We start from the raw sequence: 21,255 nt of genomic DNA, 5'->3' as shown, positions 1-21,255 counted from the left end.
CATTTTTTATTCTAGCATTCCCTGGCCCTCCATCAACACCATGGGTAACCATGGCTTCAAGAGAGAGCATTACAGTCAACTGGAACGAGCCTGTCATAGATGGAGGAAACACTGTCACGGGCTACCACCTGCAAATGAAAGAGAGAAGCAGTATTCTGTGGCAAAAGGTCAACAAAGTAGCAATCATTGGAACACAGCTGAGAGTAACAAACATCTGCCCTGGCCTCATCTACGAATTCAAGGTGACCGCAGAAAATGCAGCTGGTATCGGAAAAATCAGCAAAACGTCAGAAGAAGTGCTCGCCATTGATAACTGCGGTAAATGTCTTCTTGATTATTTTTGTTTTTTGGTCACTGAATTTGTTGTGGATGGTGTTTTATTTTTCTCATAAACTGTTCCTGATCAATTTGATTTTGTATTTCAGAGCCCCCGGCAGCTGTAAGAGTCTCAGAGATCACAAAGAACTCCATCAGTCTGGCCTGGGTTAGGCCGCCTTATGATGGTGGCAGCAAGATCACTGGATACATGGTGGAGAGGAGGGACTGCCCTAATGGCAGATGGACAAGGGCCAACTTCACTAACGTGATTGAGATGAACTTCACAATGTCAGGCTTGACCCAGGATGAATCCTACGAGTTCAGAGTTTACGCAAAGAACGCAATCGGTTCTATCAGCAATCCATCTGATGTTGTTGGTCCAATCACTTGTGTCGATTCATGTGGTGAGTTGAGCTTTTTTTACTTTTCAATGGGTAAAGAAACTGTCATTTGGTTGATATTTGATTTACTATTTTGTTGCTAATATTTTGTTTTTCTCATGTTCAGGTGCCCCTGCAATCGATCTTCCTCCAGAGTATTTAGATGTTGTGAAATACAAAGCCGGATCCATGGTTAAGATCAGAGTGGGAATTCTTGCCAAGCCTCTGCCAACAATTGAGTGGTACAAGGATGGAAAAGAAATGGTGTCAAGCACTACACTATCCATCGAGAGCACCACTGATTCCTCAGGTCTTCTCATCAAGGACGCAACTCGTAGCCACACTGGCACATATGAAATAAAGATCAAGAACGCTCTGGGTTCGGCATCTGCCACCATCAGGATGGAAGTTCTAGGTATATTTTTTTACATGTCATTTAGCTTATGTCATGTAATTGTGTCATACTTTCATTTGCAACAGACATGTTGTTATGAGTTCAATAATGTATTAATGCACTGAATGTTTTCTCCTTTTCACCAGACAAACCTGGACCACCTCCTGGCTTGATTCAGTTTATGTTAGTCACAGCAGACAGGATCATGCTCAAGTGGGAGCCAATCACTGATGAGGGTGGTGCTAAGGTCACCCATTACGTTGTGGAGAAACGTGAAACCAGCAGAGTGGTATGGTCTACCGTGTCTGAGAGACTAGAAGAGTGCTACATAGCTGTCATGAAGTTGGTACGAGGAAATGAGTACATTTTCCGTGTGAGGGGTGTCAACAAGTTCGGAAATGGAGAACCCTTGGACTCTGAGCCTGTTGTTGCCAAAAATCTATTTGGTAAGTGTAAAACAAAACAGGCCATAACATTGTGGTAGCAAAAAACACTATTTTGAAACATGCAAACAGAAGTTTTATCTGTTGAAATATAAAGCAGACATTCCCCAAAATGATCAGCTTGACATGCATATTAAGTCTTCTTATAAGACATACATTCTGTTTTCTGATGTATTTTTTTTACTTAACCGACTCTTTATATTAATTTCACAGTTACCCCAGGACAGCCTGCCACACCAGAGGTAACAACTATAACCAAATCAACAATGGTAGTTGTATGGGACAAACCAGGTGTGGATGGCGGTAGTCAAGTAACTGGCTACTACCTTGAGAGACGTGACAAGAAGAGCCTTCGCTGGATAAAGGTCTTGAAAGATCCGATTAACAACACCACTACGACTATCTTTAACCTAACAGAAGGCAATGAATATCAATACCGTGTGTGTGCCATCAACAAAGCCGGAGAGGGCCCCTTCTCAGATGTGTCTGACTACTACAAAGCAGCTGATCCAGTTGGTAAGGAAAAATGTTTAACGTCCATCTAACTTATGTAATAAGTAAAAACCATAACATTTACTTCTCTATTAAAACTATATCTAAATTATGTAAATTATCTTTATTAGAACCACCATACGAACCTACTAAGCTAAAAGTGGTTGACTCAACCAAGACATCTATCACCCTTGGATGGGCCAAGCCAGAGTGGGACGGAGGCAGTGAGATCCTCAGCTACGTTGTTGAACAGCTGACGGACGTGGAAGGTCTACGACGCAAACCACGTAAAGAAGAATCAGAAGAAGAAGAAGAGGAGGAGGAAGAAGAAGAAGCAGACGATGGAGAATGGGTTGTAATCAGCCAGAAGGGAGAAGTGAGGACAGCAGAGTACGTTGTGTCCGGCCTAACACCAGATGTTGACTACTACTTCCGCGTATCCGCAGTCAACATCGCAGGGCGTGGAGAGGCCATTAAGATGAAAGAGCCTGTTCAGGCTAAGGATATTCTGGGTAAGTTAACACACCTCATGGTTTCATTACATCTACATTGACATTTTGTTTCATGATAAGATTTCTTCCCTTTTCCTAGTAGTGAAAAGGCAGTAAATAAAGTATGTATCTTTTAATGATTTTTACAGAGGAAGCTATCTTCGATCCAGATGTTGCCATGAGAACTCACTACATCGTAAAAGCCAAGCAGGATGTGGAGATCACAGTGCCCCTCAAGGGCAGACCTGCACCTAGTCCTACTTGGATGTTCGGAGAGGAGAACATCGACAATAATACAAAATATGAATTCCACCACACAGATATTACATCAACCCTTGTTATTCCAGAAGTCAGCCGTAATGACTCTGGAAAGTACACTGTGAAGATTGAAAACGGTGTAGGAGAGCCAAAGTCAATGACGCTGTCTGTGAAGGTTCAAGACTCACCAGCTGCCTGCACGAACCTGGTGTTGAAGGATGTCACTCGTGGCAAAGTAACCATGTGCTGGGAAGAACCTGAACTTGATGGTGGTGCTGATATTACCAATTACATCATTGAAAAGAGAGACTCATCCAAGAGATCCTACTCTAGTGTGACAACCAAATGCACAGAACAATTTTATACCATTGAAGATCTCTCAGAGAAAACATCCTTCTTCTTCCGTGTATCAGCAGAGAATGAATTTGGAATAGGTGATCCTTGCAGCACAGTTGAACCAGTAAAAGCTACAGAAACTCCTGGTCCAGTCAAAGAAGTTGCTATGAAGGATGCCTCAAAGACCTCTGTAACACTGCAGTGGGTAAAGCCTGATTACGATGGTGGAAGCATCATATCTGACTACGTCATTGAGAAGAGACTCAAGGATGAAGAGGACTGGGCAGCCGCTGGCTGCAGCAAACTATGTGAACACGAAGTACCAAAACTCAAAGAAACCTCACAAATGCATTTCAGAGTTGCCGCCAGAAATGAGAAGGGAAAGGGTGATTTCACTGAAATTGGACCAATTGAAGTGAAGGACTTTGTCATCCCACCAGAGGCCAACCTGGATGAGTATCCAGGTGGGGAAATCAGTGTCCGTGTGGGCCATAATGTACACATTGAGTTGCCCTATAAGGGTAAACCCAGACCTGCCACATATTGGCTTAAGGACAATATGCCACTGAAGGAGAGCGAACTAGTACGCTTCAGGAAAACAGACAACAAAGTTGTTCTCATGATCAAGAATGTGAGACCAGAGCATGGTGGGAAATACACACTTACTCTTGATAACAGGGTGTACAGGAAATCCTTCAACGTTTTTGTCATAACTCGCGGACCACCATCGAAGCCTGTCGCACCCATCAACTTTGATGAGGTCAGAGCAGACAGTGTTACAATATCCTGGGAGGAGCCAAACGATTACGGAGGTGGAGAGATCACTTGCTACTCTGTAGAGAAGCGCGACACATCTCAGAATGACTGGAAGATGGCATGCTCTAGTGTCACTGACACGACATTCAAGGTGCCCAACTTGATCAAAGGAATACAGTATCAGTTCAGAGTGCGTGCTGAGAACATATATGGAGTCAGTGAGCCACTGGTGTCACCAAGCGTCGTCGCTAAACACCAGTTCAGGCCTGCAGGTCCACCAGGAAAGCCTGTTGTGTACAACGTCACCAACGACGGAATGACCATTCAGTGGGAGCTGCCCGTCTTCAATGGCGGCTGTCCAATCAAGGGCTACCATGTTGAGAAGAAGGAGAAGAACAGTGTCATGTGGCAGAAAGTCAACACTGTGGCTATCCCTGGAACAGACTACAGAATCCTTGGCCTTATTGAAGGACTGGAATATCAATTCAGAGTCTACGCACAGAATGATGCTGGATTCAGCCGCAAGAGTGACGAAAGCAACACCACCATGGCAGTTTCTCCAGTTGGTAAGTCCTTATTCAAATGGAAACTAATCATGGTTTACTGTTAATAATGGTATACTGTTATTCATCCCCGGGCTGAACAAGGCAGTGAGTTTCAGGTCAGCAATGGGTGCAGCATACCCTTTCATTAAAGCGGCAATCAGCAGTAGAAACAATAACAAAGCAGACACCCCGCCTCTGGTTCTGTAAAAAGCTGAGGGATGGGGCTTGAGAAATGTAACCACACTCAAATTCATAGACAGAGCTATGGATGCAAGGAGTAAAACAAGCTTATTTTAGGTTCTGGTGGGGAACTAAGCTCATGAGGCATTTATAATTTATATTCTTCAAGAATCAATGGGTACATATCTTTAATTTATAAGTCCAAAAATGGATGTAGCGCAACTGCTGATTGCGACTTTAACGTACATATTCTTACAATCAACACATAGATGGTATGAAATCCAATCCCTATGAAAGTGCAAGTACCATGAATATATTATGTAATAGGGAAGTATAAACCAAGTGATTTAAGCACATTCCCAGACTTAGTCCACGTGTGATTCAAACATGTGAAAGTGAATGTGTTCCTCTTTTAGATCCACCTGGTCAACCTGACTACACTGATGTGACCAGCAATTCTGTCGCACTGAAATGGGACGCACCCAAACGTGATGGAGGCAGCAAGATTGTGGCCTACAATGTTGAGAAACGCCAAGGACAGGGCCGCTGGCTGAAGAGCAACTTCACTGATGTCCACGACACCCAGTTTACTGTCACTGGTCTTGCTTGCAATGAACGCTATGAGTTCAGAATTATTGCAAGAAATGCTATTGGCGTAATGAGTCCCCCATCTAACTCATCTGGATACATCGTGGTCAGAGATGAAAGTGGTAAGTGAATACATTATATGTTGAAATAATAATAATACGTTTGACATGATAATATTAATATGTAATATGTTTTGCATTGTATAAAACACTAATGATGTACATGTTCACCTTTTGTCTTTCCAGCTTCTCCAAACATTGAGTTTGGCCCAGAGTATTTTGAGGGACTCACAATCAAGGCAGGAGACAATATGAGACTGAAGGTATCGATCACTGGACGGCCACAGCCCAAGGTTGTGTGGTTCAGAGACGGCGTGCAAATCACCAAGTCGATGATGGACACCACCACAGTTGCTGGATCAAGCATGCTCTTTGTACGTGATGCTGACCGCAGTCACAAAGGAACTTACACAGTGGAAGCCACCAATAACCAAGGAACCAAGAAGGAGGACATCATTGTCCAAGTCCATGGTTGGTTTCGTTTTACTGTCACAACATTCAAATAGCACTGTGATTTATCTTGTTGACATCATTGTAGATAGTTGATCGGCCTTGTACTGTACATGTCAAATGTTTATGATCCTCTATTCTTATCTAGATACTCCTGGAGAACCGGTGGGACCTATCATTTTCAGTGATATCTCTGAAGGAAAAGTGACCCTCACATGGAATCCACCGGAGAATGACGGCTGCTCGGACATCGCTCACTACATTGTTGAGAAGCGTGAGACCTCTAAGATCTCTTGGGCACTTGTCTCGGATTGCTGTAAAGAAACAGTATACCACGCCACCAAGCTGATGAAGACCAATGAGTACCAGTTCCGTGTTTCTGCTGTCAACAGGTTTGGTACCGGCCGACCATTGGATTCAAGTCCCATCATTGCACAAATGCAATACAGTAAGTCCAAGGGCTCTATTTTAACAAACCTAACGCAATGGTCAATCTAAGCGCAGGCGGTGTGTCAGAAATATCTTTGCTATTTTCACTATCACAATTATCGGCGCACTTGCTGGCGTTGGCGGGAAAGGACTTGGTTTTGATTCATAAAGAAGTTGTGGGTGTGTGGAGGCTAGGCCCCTCACTGGCCAATCAGAACATGCTCCATGGCGAAATATGTGGTTGCTTCAAGTTGTGTATTTACGGTCTTATGTATTGCCTTGGAATCAATTCCAATTCCAATGTTAGTCCCGTTATAGTTTGTTAAATGGCTTACAGAAACGAAATAACAAAATGTAGACCTATCTTTGCTAAATATGTTAACTCAAATCAAATCAAATTTTATTTGTCACATACACGTTTAGCAGATGTTATTGCGGGTATAGCGAAATGCTTGTGTTTCTAGCTCCAACCGTGCAGTATATCTAACAATTCACAACAACACACACTATACACACAACCTAAAAGTAAAAGAATAGAATTAAGGAATATATAAATATATAAATATTAGGATGAGCAATGTCGGAGTGGCATAGACTAAAATACAGTAGAATAGAATACAGTATATACATATGAGATGAGTAAAGCAAAAATATGTAAACATTATTAGAGTGACTAGTGTTCCATTATTAGTGGCCAGTGATTTCAAGTCTATGTATATGCAGCCTCTAAGGTGCAGGGTTACGTAACTGGGTGAAAGCCGCCTATTGATGGCTATTTAACAGTCTGATGGCCTTGAGATACAAGCTGTTTTTCAGTATCTCTGTCCCATCTTTGATGCACCTGTACTGACCTCGCCTTCTGGATGATAGCGGGGTGAACTGGCAGTGGCTCAGGTGGTTGTTGTCCTTGATGATATTTTTGGCCTTCCTGTGAAATCGGGTGCTGTAGGTGTCCTGGAGGGCAGGTAGTTTGCCCCAGGTGATATGTTGGGCAGACAGCACCAGGACAGCACAGGAGAGCCCTGTGGTTGCGGGCGGTGCAGTTGCCGTACCAGGCGATGATATAGCCGACAGGATGCTCTCAATTGTGCATCTGTAAAGGTTTGTGAGGGTTTTAGGTGCAAGACACATTTCTTCAGCCTCCTAAGGTTGAAGAGGCGCTGTTGCGCCTTCTTCACCACATGTCTTTGTGGGTGGACCATTTCAGATCGTCAGTGATGTGTACACCGAGGAACTTGAAGCTTTCCACCTGCTCCACAGCAGTCCCGTAGATGTGGATAGGGGCGTGCTCCATCTGCTGTTTCCTGAAGTCCACGATCAGCTCCTTTGTTTTGTCGACATTGAGGGAGAGGTTATTTTCCTGGCATCACTTAATGATGAGCTTGGAGGGTACTATGGTGTTGAATGCTGATCTATAGTCAATTAACAGCATTCTTACATAGGTATTCCTCTTGTCCAGATGGGATAGGGCAGTGTGCAGTGCGATGGCGATTGCATCATCTGTGGATCTAGGGAGAGATTGACTATGTCCGTAAACACTCCAGCCAGCTGGTCTGCGCATGCTCTGAGGACACGGCTAGGGATGCCGTCTGGGGTCAGCCTTGCAAGGGTTAACACGCTTAAATGTCTTACTCACGTCGGCCACAGAGAAGGAGAGCCCACAGTCCTTGGTAGCGGGCTGCGTTGGTGGTACTGTGTTATCCTCAAAGCGGGCGAAGAAGGTGTTTAGCTTGTCCGGGAGCAAGACGTCGGTGTCCGCGACGTGGTTGGTTTTCCCTTTGTAGTCTGTGATTGTCTGTAGACCCTGCCACATACTTGAACCCATTTGCAGTCCACATTGTTCTAAGTAATTGCATGGCTTCAATAGCATTCACACTGATATAGGGCCTAGGCCTACTGTCAATTGCATTATAGCTGAGCATGGACATGCCAAACATTGTCAATAAGCAAGATTACATTAATTATTGATAAGGCCTAAAAAGAGAACAAATAGTTATAATCAAATTCTAAACAAAACGAAACAACAACTTATTTTAAATAGGCTATGTCACACTTACAGCCACCATAATTTCTCCTCGTGGGCATATAATATTAAAACAACGCAGACTATGGAGGGTTTTACGCACATTCCAACTTTTCACAGTAGCTGGACAAAGATCCAATATATATAGAAAGGGAGAATGTCCACTCACCCTTATACTGCTCCCAAATAGGCCTGGAAGGTGAATCATTCTAATAAGTTTGGTTGTAATAAAAATTAACGAAAATAAATGTAATGATATCATAAAATCGCCAGGATAAAAAAGACAGGCATTGCTGTTGAACAGCCTTTGTTATAGTAGGCCTAAGGGAGGGCTTGGGTTTGTAACATATGAAATGGAAAACAAGCCATTTTTACAGGTTACAGGTCACTTCTAAATACGAGGTTCACCTGTATTTACAGAAGGATCTCATCTCTCGTTTCATGATGGGCATTGACAGGTAGCCTACATCATGGAGGGGGATTTAAGCAAGTCCAAAATGTGGGCCTGCCTACAATGCATAGATATAAAGGGAATGTCAGCTCACTGTTTAACTCCTCTCAAACTTGATATTTTAATAAAGCTTTGGTGATTAAGATTTATTTCCAAGCGGTCTCAGGAGCCAAACCCTTTATCGACAGTCTTGACTACTTCACGATTGCGTTGAGGCTATGCTTGGTTTTTAATCAAATAAAAGGAAATGGGGAAAAACACATGTTTTTTATGTTTCTAAATACGAAGTATACAGGCACCAAAAGCACATTAGGCTACTCTTGTTCCATGCGCATATGGGCAGTGTGCATCACGGCTGGATAGGCTGCGTTTCCGCTGTCAAAATTCATCCCATAACCAACTGCATTACCGCTAAAACCAGCTTTTGGTTGGTCTTAAATATCCCTATCAGTGCTGCCTGAAATTAGCACTTTGGATCATGTTTTTAAAGAGACACCTCTAATATTTCCAGCCCGCCCATCTGAGGGCAAGCGAGCTGATATAAGAAAAGGTAAATTGCTGAACCTGGCGTTAGGGTTGGAAAATGCCAGTGCGGCAGTTTTTACATGACGAAATTGCTAACTAACATGCGTTTGACACTAGCGCCGCCTTAACACCAGCCCCAAGTCTGAATATGATTTTGGCATTTTTAACAGCCCACTTTACCAAATGTATGTCTTAATAATTATTTACCCCCTTTTCCTACAGCTACTCCTGAAGCACCTGGCACACCTGATTCCACGGCAGTTTCTGGAGACAGTATCACACTGGCATGGGAAGCTCCCACATCTGATGGAGGCAATCCTATTCAGTACTACATTGTTGAAAAACGTGAGAAGAAGACTGTCCGCTGGGACAAGGTGAGGTCAAAGAAGCCCATTGTGGAGCCTGCACACCGGGTGGATCATCTCACTGAAGATATGGAGTACGAGTTCCGTGTGATGGCAGTAAACAACGCTGGTATCGGCGCACCCAGTAACATCTCAATGGCCATTAAAGCCAGCGAGCCAAAGGATATTGCATGCGCTTCATCTGTGGTTCATGTAACTGACTCTACAGATACAACTATCAGTTTGGAATGGACCAAGCCTAAAGACGATGGTGGCAGTCCCATCTATGGATACGTCATTGAGTTGCACAAGGTATCTGAGGAAGAACTAAAAGAAATACTAGCTAAACCTAAGAAGGTGGTAGACAGCTCAGAAGATGAAGATGAAGAGGAGGAGGAAGAAGAGAAAGAAGAGGATACCAGAGAATGGATCAGAATCAATGAGGATCTGGTCAATGACACAAAATACGTTGCAACTGGTTTGGAAACTGGTTCATACTACCTGCTTCGTGTTTCTGCCCAGAATAGTATTGGAAAGGGAGAGGAGCAAGAGATTCCTGAGCCAGTACAGGCTGTGGACAGACACGTAAAACCTGACGTTGATATTGATGCTACCTTCAAACAAACACACATTGTGAAGAAGGGAGGCACCGTCTGTCTCCGTATCGCCTACAAAGGAAAACCAACTCCTTCAGTTAAATGGAGTAAGGAAGATGAAGAAGAACTTGGTGTTATGACAGATATTACTACTACAGAGACCTACACTGCTCTGACAATAGAAAAGTGTACCAGATACGATTCTGGAAGATACACCCTTACTCTGGAGAACAGCAGTGGCGTAAGGGAAGTTGATTTCATTGTAAAGGTGTTGGATACACCTGGACCTCCAGGACCTATTGCATTTGCAGAAGTGTCCAGAGGAGCACTGACACTGGTTTGGGAACCTCCAGCTAATGAAGGCGGAGCACGCATTCAACATTACATCGTAGAGAGGCGTGAGGCAAGTCGTCGTACCTGGAACCAATCCGGTGGCAAGGTCACTGCGCTATCCTTACATATCCAGGATCTTCTGGAAGGTGTTCCCTACTTTTTCAGAGTCTCAGGAGAGAACCAGTATGGTATTGGCGAGCCTTTTGAGACAATAGATCCCATTATTGCTACTGCAGAGCCTTCTTCACCAATGAGATTGGATGTTGTGGACGTCACAGACACTACAGCAACACTCTCATGGGTCAAACCCGAGCATGACGGTGGTAGTCGTATCACAGGATACATCATTGAGCATAAGGCAAAGACCACAGATAAATGGGTCATTGGTGGTGAGACCAAGAACGAGAGCATCACTCTAGAGTTATGTAGGACTGCAGAATATGAATTCCGCGTTAAGGCAAAGAACGATGCCGGCAGCAGCTTACCAAGAGAAGCACTATCCTCAGTGGTAATCAAAGAGCCACAGATTGAACCAACTGCAGATCTCAGTGAAATATCTAACCAGGAGATCATCTGTAAAGTGGGTAATACCTTCACCATCGATGTTCCCATCACTGGTAGACCAGCACCGAAGGTAATCTGGAAACTGGAGGAGATGAGACTGAAGGACACTGAAAGGGTTACAATCAAGACTGTCAAAGACAGGACAACCCTGTCTGTCAGAGACGCCATGAGGGGCGATGGTGGCAGATACTTCCTCAGTCTGGAAAATTCTGCTGGATCCAAGACGTTCTTCGTTACTGTCAAGGTCATTGGAAGACCTGGTCCCCCCGTTGAACCCGTTGAAGTTTCATCCATAACATCAGAATCATGTGAGATTGCTTGGGCAGCACCAGAGGATGACGGTGGAACGGATATCACCAACTACATCGTTGAGAAGCGTGAATCTGGCTCCACTGCCTGGACGCTCATCAACTCCAGTGTGAAACGCACCAACCTCAGTGTGGGACATCTGACAAAGTACATGCAATACACCTTCCGCGTCAGTGCTGAGAACAGATTTGGCACAAGCAAATCAACTGAATCTGAGACCATTGTCGCTGAGAATCCATTCGGTGAGTATATGTTAAGAGAAATCTATGTTTCAAATGTTTAGTGTTTTCACACGTTAATAGTTAAGAGTGAAAAGTTTAAACTGAATTGAGTGATATTGTTTGTGTTGATAATAGGTCCTCCTGGTCCACCAACCAGACCTTCTGTATACAACGTTGCTTCCACCACCTGCCACATTCGCTGGGAGGAGCCATACCATGATGGTGGCAGCAAGGTGACTGGATACTGGATTGAAAAGAAAGAACGCAACAACATCCTTTGGGTGAGGGAGAACAAGATCCCATGCTTTGAATGCGACTACAGTGTAGATGGACTTATTGAAGGCCTTTCGTACCAGTTCCGTGTCTTTGCAATGAACAGTGGTGGCCTTGGCAAAGCTAGCGAGGCATCCAAGCCTATGGTGGCTCAAAATCCAGTTGGTAAGTACTGATTTCCCCAAAAAACGTTGGGATACTATTACATGTCCATAATACATGTGTTTAAGGAAAGCAGACTCCTGATTCCTATTAATCTTGTGTCTAGATCCTCCTGGTAGACCAGAAGTAACTGAGGTGGGCAGATCTACAGTGTCCATCAAATGGTCTACACCACTTGACGATGGTGGCTTCCCAATTGTGGGTTACATTGTTGAGCGCAAGCCATACACCATCACTGGCGAAGGTCGCTGGCTGAAGTGTAACTACACCAATGTCACAGAAAATAACTTCTCGATCACTGCACTTGGTGAAGGAGAGGTCTACGAGTTCCGAGTCATTGCCAAGAACTCCAACCAAGTTTTCAGTATGCCTTCAGAGTCAACCGGCGCAGTCACATGCAAAGCAGAATACAGTAAGATATATATACTTCTAAATATATTGACTTTAAATTATATGTCCAAATTGAAATCAACTATCATTTACTAAGTCGGATTCTTTCTCTTTTATTTTCGTAGCTCCTCCAAAGGCAGACCTCGACAGCAAACTTCTGGTAGACACGGTTACAATCAGAGCCGGCGCAGACCTTGTTCTGGACGCTACTATTGGTGGTAAACCTGACCCCAAAGTGTTCTGGGCCAAGGGAGAGAAGGAACTGGAGCTGTGTGAAAAGTATTCCCTGCAGTACACCAACACACGTGCTATGGCCATTATCAAATTCTGTGACAGAGATGATACCGGGAAGTACGTTCTCACTGTGAAGAACGCCAGTGGCATCAAGTCAGCCGAAGTTAACGTGCAAGTACTTGGTAAGTGTAAATAAAGAAATTAAATGACAAAGTTGGAAACAAATGGGGCTTACCTTGATCTCATACCATAAATTAATGTGTTCCTTTCAGATACACCTGGTGCTCCTGACGGCAAAATCACAATCAGCCATATTTCTGAAGAGAAATGCACCGTGTCTTGGAAACCCCCTCTGGAGAGTGGTGGTGACCCGGTGACACATTACATTGTTGAGAGACGCGACACCAACAGACTCAACTGGGTGATCATGGAAGCTGAGTGCAAAGAACACACCTGTGAGATCACCAGACTGTTCAAGAACAATGAGTACCTCTTCCGCGTGAGAGGCGCCAACAAGTATGGATCTGGCGTTCCACTGCAATCTGGTCCTATCATTGCCAGAAACATGTTCAGTAAGTAGAACATCTTCCATCTTTCATATTATCTTGCAACATGATATGTTATTGCATTCTATGATATAATCAGGTGTCATTTGGAAAATAGATTTGTAATCTCAAGATGATCTGCTGAATAAATAAAGGATAAATAAATACAAATTTGAGATTGAGATGATAATCTAACAATAAATGATTCTGTCATATTACAGCTGTCCCATCTGCTCCTGGCACACCAGAGATTCTTGCTGTAGGAAAAGATTTTGCTAGCATTGAATGGCTAAAATCAGAGACCGACGGTGGCAGTCCTATAACTGGTTATCTGATTGAGAAACATGAAAAGAAGAGTGCCAGATGGATCAAGGTGAACAGAGATGCAACACTTATGGACACAAGCTTCAAGATAACTGGCCTCGTGGAGGGCAACATCTACCAGTTCCGTGTATCAGCTGTCAACAAGGCTGGTGAGAGTGAACCCAGTGAGCTGTCTCTATATGCTGTCTGCAGAACGCCAACAAGTAAGTGTCCTACAATTCATCTATTGCACAAAATTCTATGTTACCAGTGCACTGTTAAAGAAGTTAAACTAAGTTAATTTAATACTGTTAAGTTACTGACTGTTGTCCTGTTGTTGTTTTTCTTTGTTCTTGTCTTTTTATAAATATAATTGGCACATCGGGTGGGTGGTTGTTTGGTTGGGTTGGACTGGGATGTTGGCTCGGATGGGTGGAGATGGGGGGGGGGGTGGTTTGGAGTGCGAGGAGTTTTATTTCAGGGGGGACTGTGGGGGGGGGTCTTGGATGGTAGAGGGGCGGTAGAGGGGCGGTTGAGGGGCGGTTTCCAGGGGGGGGGGGGGGTGCTCTTGGATGGTTGGGGGCGGTGGGTGGCCTGGCAGTTGGGAGCGTTGGGCCCAGTGGCCGAGAGGTCGCTGGTTCGGGTCCCCGAGTCGGCTGGGTGGGGGATCTGTCGATGTGCCATTGAGCGGGGCGCTTGTCCCTGATTGCTCCTGTGGGTCTCTCTTGATGGGAGTGTCTGTTGAATGACTGAAATGTAATGTAAATGTTGAGCAGCTTCACTGCAGGTATGTTAACTTTTTATTTTATTTTGTATTACTGACTGTTAATATTGTGTGTCCCTCAGGTACTCCTCCTCCTCCCACAATTCCACGTATTATCGATACTACCAAGGACAGTGTCAGCCTTGCTTGGACCAGACCCTTGGAGGACGGAGGTTCTGATATCATCGGTTACGTTCTGGAGATGCAACAACAGGAGGAGGGAGTTGAGAAGCCGCCTGAGCCAAAACCTGAGAAGGTACCTGAGAAGGTCGTTTCGAAGGGAGCCAGTCTAGGAGCCAAGAAAACAGTTGTGTTTGTGGAGGAAGAGTCGGAGGAGGAAGACGATGAGGAGGAGGAGGAGGAGGAGGAAGAGGAAGGTACAGGTGTGTGGGTTAAGGCCCATGAGAAGAACCTGAGACTCACAGAACACGTTGTGACTGGCCTTACAACTGGCAAGATGTACCGCTTCAGAGTGGCTGCAGTTAACTTCAATGGAGTCGGTGAATTTAGTAGAGCCTGCGCAGCAGTCGAGGTTATCGAGAAAATTGGTGAGTTAGGAGCATTAGCTTAGCCTAAGGAATAGGAATGATTCTGCATTTCCACCGTATAACTTCAATCCATGAACCATGAGTTAAAATTCCTCCCACAAACAAACAAAATTGTAGCCTACACAATTTTTCCTTCATTTGTTTTGATTCATTTTGTTAGTTTCCCGTGAGATTAATAATTGCCTTCCTTTTAACACAGAAACTCCTGATATTGAGCTTCATGATGATATGACCAAGACCATCTGCCTGAGAGCCGGAGGTTCTCTTCGTCTCTTTGCCACGGTCACTGGACGACCAATCCCTGCAGTTACCTGGAGCAAACCTGGTGTCGACCTCAACAACCGTGGCTTCATTGAAGTCACTAAAACTTCCACACAAATCATTATTGACAAAGTGCACCGCTATGATGCTGGCAAATATACCATTGAGGCAAAGAATGAAACTGGCGAAAAGACAGCTACCATTATTGTCAAGGTCTATGGTAAGATTTTTCGAATGAAAGTCTTTACCCACTTGTTATAGAATGCTGTCATAGGTATATGGGTTTTTAACCTTAAATGTGCTTCCTCTTTTCAGATACTCCTGGTCCAACCGGCCCAATTAAGATCAAGGAACTTGAGAAGGACTCCATTACCATTGCATGGGATCCTCCTACTGTTGATGGTGGAGCACCAGTGAATAACTACATCATTGAGAGACGCGAAGCATCAATGAGAGCTTACAAGACAGTGACATCCAAATGCAGCAAGACATCATACAAAATCGACGGACTCTTCGAGGGAATGCTGTATTACTTCAGAGTCCTCCCAGAAAACCTGTACGGTGTGGGAGAGCCATGTGAAACCCCTGATGTCATTTTGGTGTGTGAGGTGCCTATGCCCCCTGCGACACTGGAGGTTATGGATATTACCAAGACCACAGTAACACTTGGATGGGATAAACCAGAGCATGACGGTGGAAGCAGACTCACAGGCTACATCATTGAAGCTTGCAAATTCGGCACAGACAAATGGATGAAGGTGACAACAGTGAAGACAACTGACTTTGAGTTCACTATGACTTCTTTGACTGAGAAAGACCAGTTTATGTTCAGAGTAAGAGCTGTTAACAGCAGGGGAGCCAGTGCACCAAAGGAGCTTGTTGCAGCCGTAACAGTCCAAGAACAAAGAGGTTTGAAATGTGTAAACTTCATAAATGCTTCATATATATCTAATTGAACTAACCTATCAACTATTCAAGCACATTTTTACATAACATATCTTTCTGTTTTACAGTTCTGCCAAAGGTTGATCTGTCTAGCATCCCACAGAAGTTTGTCAATGTGTTGGCTGGTAAACCACTTGAGCTGCACTTGCCAATAGTCGGTAGACCCCCACCAGTTTGCTCATGGTACTTCCGTGGTCAGAAGCTGAAGATCACTGAGCGTACGAAGATTCAGACCACTGGAAAGTTCTCTAAGCTAACCGTGCTTGATACAACCATCAATGACAGCGGTAGCTACACTCTCGAAGTGAAGAACGTCACAGGAGAGACCTCTGAGATCATTAAAGTGATCATTCTTGGTATGTACCTTCTAACATAACACAAACTGAGGTCGTCACATACAGTAAGTTATGAATATAAGACAATGACAATACCATTCCTCTCTGGGGGGGTTTTCAGGCAAACCTGATGAGCCTAAAGGACCAGTCAGGTTCGATGGAGTTGATGCCACCTCAGTGACCATCAGCTGGGATCCTCCAGAGAGAACCGGAGGTGCCCCTGTCAGTGGATATGTTGTTGAGCAGCGTGAAGCCCACCGTCCTGGATGGCTGCCAGTGTCTGACTCTGTCAGTAGACCAACATTCACCTTCGTCAAACTGACAGAAGGAGATGAATACATGTTCCGTGTCGCAGCAGTCAATCGCTACGGCGTTGGTAACTGGCTGCAGTCTGAAGTTGTGATGTGCAAGAGCGCAACGAGTAAGACATGTTTTTATACTATATCATGTAGCATACTTGAGTTGTTGCTCTTTATTTAAAAAACAGAAGGAAACAGGAATGAATATCCTGGGCTCTATTTTAATAAACCTAAAGCAATGGTAAATCTAAGCGCAGGCGTTAGCGCTATAGGTTCATGGGTGTGTCAGAAATATCTTTGCCATTTTCACGATCACAATTATCGGCGCACTTGCTGGCGTTGGCGTGAAAGAGCTGGGTTTTGGGTGTGTCGAAGCTAGGCCCCTCACTGGCAAATCAGAACGTGCTCAATGGTGAAATGTGGTTGCTTCAAGTTGTGTATTTACAGTATTTTATGTATTGCCTTGGAATCAACAACAATTCCAATATTAGTCTGTTGTAGTGTGTTAAATGGCTTACAGCAACCACACTGATATAGGGCCTAGGCCTACTGTAAATTGCATTATGGCTGAGCATGGACATGCCAAACATTGTCATTAAGCGAGATTAAATTAATTATTGATAAGGCTTAAAAAGAGAACAAATAATTATAATCAAATTCTAAACAAAACAACAGCCTGTTTTAAATAGGCTATGTCACTTACAGCCACCATATTTTTTCCCCGTGGGCATATAATATTAAAACAACGCAGACTATGGAGGGTTTTATTTACACACATTCAAACTTTTCACAGTAGCTGGACAAAGATCCAATATATATAGAAAAGGAGAATGTCCACTCACCCTTATACTGCTCCCAAATAGGCCTATGTTTTATGAACATAATCAGAACCATCTTACAGATCAGATCGCATTCACACATCTCAAGAAGTTGCATTGCAAGCTCGCCATTGGACGTTGTCACCATAATACCAGGAAGGTGAATCATTCTAAGTTTGGGTGTAATAAAATTAAACGAAAAACAAGCAATCAATTTGTTTTAAACAACAATAAATACATGTAAAATATAATGATAGCGTAAAATCGGCAAGATAATAAAGAAACACATTGCTGTCGAACCAGCCTTTGTTATAGTAGGCCTAAGGGAGGGCCTGGGTAGTAGGCCTAAGGGAGGGCCTGGGTAGTAGGCCTAAGGGAGGGCCTGGGTAGTAGGCCTAAGGGAGGGCCTGGGTAGTAGGCCTAAGGGAGGGCTTGGGTAGTAGGCCTAAGGGAGGGCTTGGGTAGTAGGCCTAAGGGAGGGCCTGGGTAGTAGGCCTAAGGGAGGGCTTGGGTAGTAGGCCTAAGGGAGGGCTTGGGTAGTAGGCCTAAGGGAGGGCCTGGGTAGTAGGCCTAAGGGAGGGCCTGGGTAGTAGGCCTAAGGGAGGGCTTGGGTAGTAGGCCTAAGGGAGGGCTTGGGTAGTAGGCCTAAGGGAGGGCTTGGGTAGTAGGCCTAAGGGAGGGCTTGGGTAGTAGGCCTAAGGGAGGGCTTGGGTAGTAGGCCTAAGGGAGGGCTTGGGTAGTAGGCCTAAGGGAGGGCCTGGGTAGTAGGCCTAAGGGAGGGCCTGGGTAGTAGGCCTAAGGGAGGGCCTGGGTAGTAGGCCTAAGGGAGGGCTTGGGTAGTAGGCCTAAGGGAGGGCTTGGGTAGTAGGCCTAAGGGAGGGCTTGGGTAGTAGGCCTAAGGGAGGGCTTGGGTAGTAGGCCTAAGGGAGGGCTTGGGTAGTAGGCCTAAGGGAGGGCTTGGGTAGTAGGCCTAAGGGAGGGCTTGGGAAGTAAGCCTAAGGGAGGGCTTGGGTTTGTAACATATGAAATGGAAAACAAGCAATTTTTACAGGTTACAGATCACTTCTAAATACAAGGTTCACCGGTATTTACCGAGGCTCTCATCTCTCGTTTCATGGTGGGCATTGACAGGTAGCCTACATCATGGAGGGGGTTTTACGCACGTCCAAAACAGGACCTGCATGGCTAAATAATGTGGGCCTGCCTACAATGCATAGATAAAAAGGGAACGTCAGCTCACTGTTTAACTCCTCTCAAACTTGATATTTTAATAAAGCTTTGGTAATTAAGATTTATTTCCAAGCGGTCTCAGGAGCGAAAACCTTTATGAACAGTCTTGACTACTTCGCAATTGCATTGGGAAATAAAACAAAATGTATAACTAAGTATATAGGCACCAAAAGCACATTAGGCTACTCTTGTTCCATGCGCATATGGGCAGTGTGCATCACGGCTGGATAGGCTGCGTTTCTGCTGTCAAAATTCATCCCATAACCAACTGCCATACCGCTAAAACCAGCTTTTGGTTGGTCTTAAATATCCCTATCAGCACTGCCTGAAATTAGCACTTTGGATCATGTTTTTAAGGACACGCCTCAAATATTTCCACCCCGTCCATCTTAGGGCAAGCGAGCTCATATAAGACAGGTAAATTGCAGAAACTGGGGTTAGGGTTGGAAAATGGCAGTGATCCATTTTTTACATGGCAAAATTGCTGCGTGCGTTTGACACTAGCGCCACCTTAACGCCAGCTGAAAATAGAGCCCCCTATGTATCTTGTTTTTTGTTTACAGACATCCCTGGACCTCCAGGCAGACCGACAGTATTTGACATGTCTCGTGATGGCATGACCATTGCATGGCTGGAACCAGAGGATGATGGTGGATCCGAGGTGTCTGGATACATCATTGAGCGCAAGGAGGTCCGATCTGACAGATGGGTTCGTTCTAACAAGAACCCAGTCACCATGACCAGATACAGATCAACAGGTCTGATAGAAGGCCTTGAGTATGAACATAGAGTAACGGCAATCAACGCCAGAGGTGTTGGCAAACCAAGTGTTGTCTCCTTAACAGCAGTGGCAACTGATCCCGTTGGTAAGTACGCTTTACTGGATTTAATTCCATTAAATCACTGTCATAATGCAGATATTTAGGATAAATATTAGATAAAGACATTAAATACACTGAGTATGCAAAACATTAAGAACACCTGCTCTTTCCATGACATGACCAGGTGAATACAAGTGAAAGCTATGATCCCTTATTGATGTCACTTGTTAAATCCACTTCAATCAGTATAGATGAAGGGGAGGAGACAGGTTAAAGAAGGATTTTTAAACCTTGAGACATGGATTGTGTATGTGTGCCATTCAGAGGGTGAAAGGGCAACACAAAATATTTAAGTGCCTTTGAACGGGATATGGTAGTAGGTGCCAGGCACACCGGTTTGTGTCAAGAACTGCAACGCTGCTGGGTTTTTCACACTCAACAGTTCCCTGTGTGTATCAAGAATAGTCCACCACCGAAAGGACATCCAGCCAACTTGACACAATTGTGGGCAGCATTGGAGTCAACATCGGTCAGCATCCCTATGGAGAATTTTTGACACCTTGTAGAGTACATGCCTTGACGAATTGTCATAGGTATATGGGTTCTGAGGGCAAAATGGGGGGGGGAGGGACTCAATATTAGGAAGGTGTTCCTAATGTTTGGTATACCCAGCATATTTAACATAATTGGAGATTGAGATAGATATAGACAAGGATATTCATTTATTGGTTCACCCTCACAGATCCACCTGGCTCACCCCAGAACCCAAGAGTCACAGACACCACAAAATCATCAGTGTCCCTGGCCTGGAGTCCTCCTGATGAGGAAGGCGGATGTAAGGTCTCAGGTTATCTGATTGAGATGCAGAAGGCAGGCTCAGTCGCCTGGATCAAATGTAACACAACACCTTCTCTGATCTGTGAATACACACTCACCAAAATGCCCCAAGGAGAGGAGTTCAAGTTCCGTGTGATGGCTTGCAACGCCGGTGGACCCGGAGAACCCGCTGAGGTCCCTGGAACAATCACCGTGACGGAAATGCTTGGTAAAGTCGTCTGCAAAAACACTGCCATTTCCACAGCTTACTTTCTGGTTACGTGACAAAGAATTGATTGCATTTCTAACCATTCACCATTCTGAATTTCAGAAAAACCTGATCATGAACTGGAAGCCAAGTACAAGGACGTCTTTGTCGTCAGATATGGCAGTGTCGTCAAACTCTCAGTACCCATCAAGGGTAAACCAGTCCCTACATGCAAGTGGACAAAGGAAGGCGCTGATGTGCCTGAGAGAGCAATGATCGCTTCCAATGACGACTGCACTGAGCTGGTAATCAAGGGCGCAGAAAGAGACGACTCTGGCACTTATGACCTGCTGCTTGAGAACAAGTGTGGCAAGAAGAGCGTTCACATCAAGGTGAAGGTTATTGGCCGTCCAACTGCTCCAGAGGGACCACTTGGATTCGAAGACGTCCAGGCACAATCTGTTAAGTTGACATGGAAGGCTCCTTCAGATGACGGTGGCTCTGAAATCCTTGGATACATTGTTGAGAGACAGCAGGTTCCCAAGACAGCCTGGTACACTGTGGACACCAGGGTGGTGGACACATCTTTGGTTGTGAAGGGACTTGAGGAGGGACAAGAGTATCACTTCAAGGTGACAGCTGAAAACACATTCGGTATCAGTGGATCTCTGAAGTCAACAGAACCCCTCGTACCGAAAACTCCTCTCTGTAAGTATTACTTTATTGATTCCTCTTTGAACTTAGTCATTACATGAGTCTGCAAATGGTATACTTATAATATAAATATATACTCTAAGACATGCTTTTTCTCTGATTAAA

At 44.5% G+C, this 21,255-nt stretch overlaps 1 protein-coding gene across 1 annotated transcript in view; it reads left to right on the top strand.

The window, feature by feature from the left end:
- Positions 1-21,255, top strand: part of LOC311128726 (titin-like) — a gene marked incomplete at its 5' end in the record, with an annotated part of 168,109 nt that overhangs the window by 135,787 nt on the left and 11,067 nt on the right. Inside the window, 24 exons of the mRNA XM_084160971.1 lie at positions 16-318; positions 426-722; positions 826-1,113; positions 1,239-1,538; positions 1,749-2,051; positions 2,159-2,539; positions 2,668-4,434; positions 5,010-5,303; positions 5,427-5,711; positions 5,839-6,138; positions 9,341-11,506; positions 11,621-11,923; positions 12,027-12,332; positions 12,436-12,726; positions 12,817-13,116; positions 13,311-13,616; positions 14,239-14,703; positions 14,903-15,184; positions 15,280-15,873; positions 15,978-16,265; positions 16,366-16,665; positions 19,155-19,457; positions 20,155-20,457; positions 20,560-21,144. Of these exons, the coding sequence (XP_084017097.1) occupies positions 16-318; positions 426-722; positions 826-1,113; positions 1,239-1,538; positions 1,749-2,051; positions 2,159-2,539; positions 2,668-4,434; positions 5,010-5,303; positions 5,427-5,711; positions 5,839-6,138; positions 9,341-11,506; positions 11,621-11,923; positions 12,027-12,332; positions 12,436-12,726; positions 12,817-13,116; positions 13,311-13,616; positions 14,239-14,703; positions 14,903-15,184; positions 15,280-15,873; positions 15,978-16,265; positions 16,366-16,665; positions 19,155-19,457; positions 20,155-20,457; positions 20,560-21,144 (11,310 nt within the window). The remainder of the gene's footprint in view (positions 1-15; positions 319-425; positions 723-825; positions 1,114-1,238; positions 1,539-1,748; positions 2,052-2,158; positions 2,540-2,667; positions 4,435-5,009; positions 5,304-5,426; positions 5,712-5,838; positions 6,139-9,340; positions 11,507-11,620; positions 11,924-12,026; positions 12,333-12,435; positions 12,727-12,816; positions 13,117-13,310; positions 13,617-14,238; positions 14,704-14,902; positions 15,185-15,279; positions 15,874-15,977; positions 16,266-16,365; positions 16,666-19,154; positions 19,458-20,154; positions 20,458-20,559; positions 21,145-21,255) is intronic.

Source organism: Coregonus lavaretus, assembly GCF_964263955.1.
Source record: "Coregonus lavaretus genome assembly, chromosome: 5".
Classification (NCBI taxonomy): Eukaryota; Metazoa; Chordata; class Actinopteri; order Salmoniformes; family Salmonidae; genus Coregonus; species Coregonus lavaretus.
Note: the sequence above shows the minus strand (reverse complement) of the source record. Positions and strands in the feature narration are given on the sequence as shown.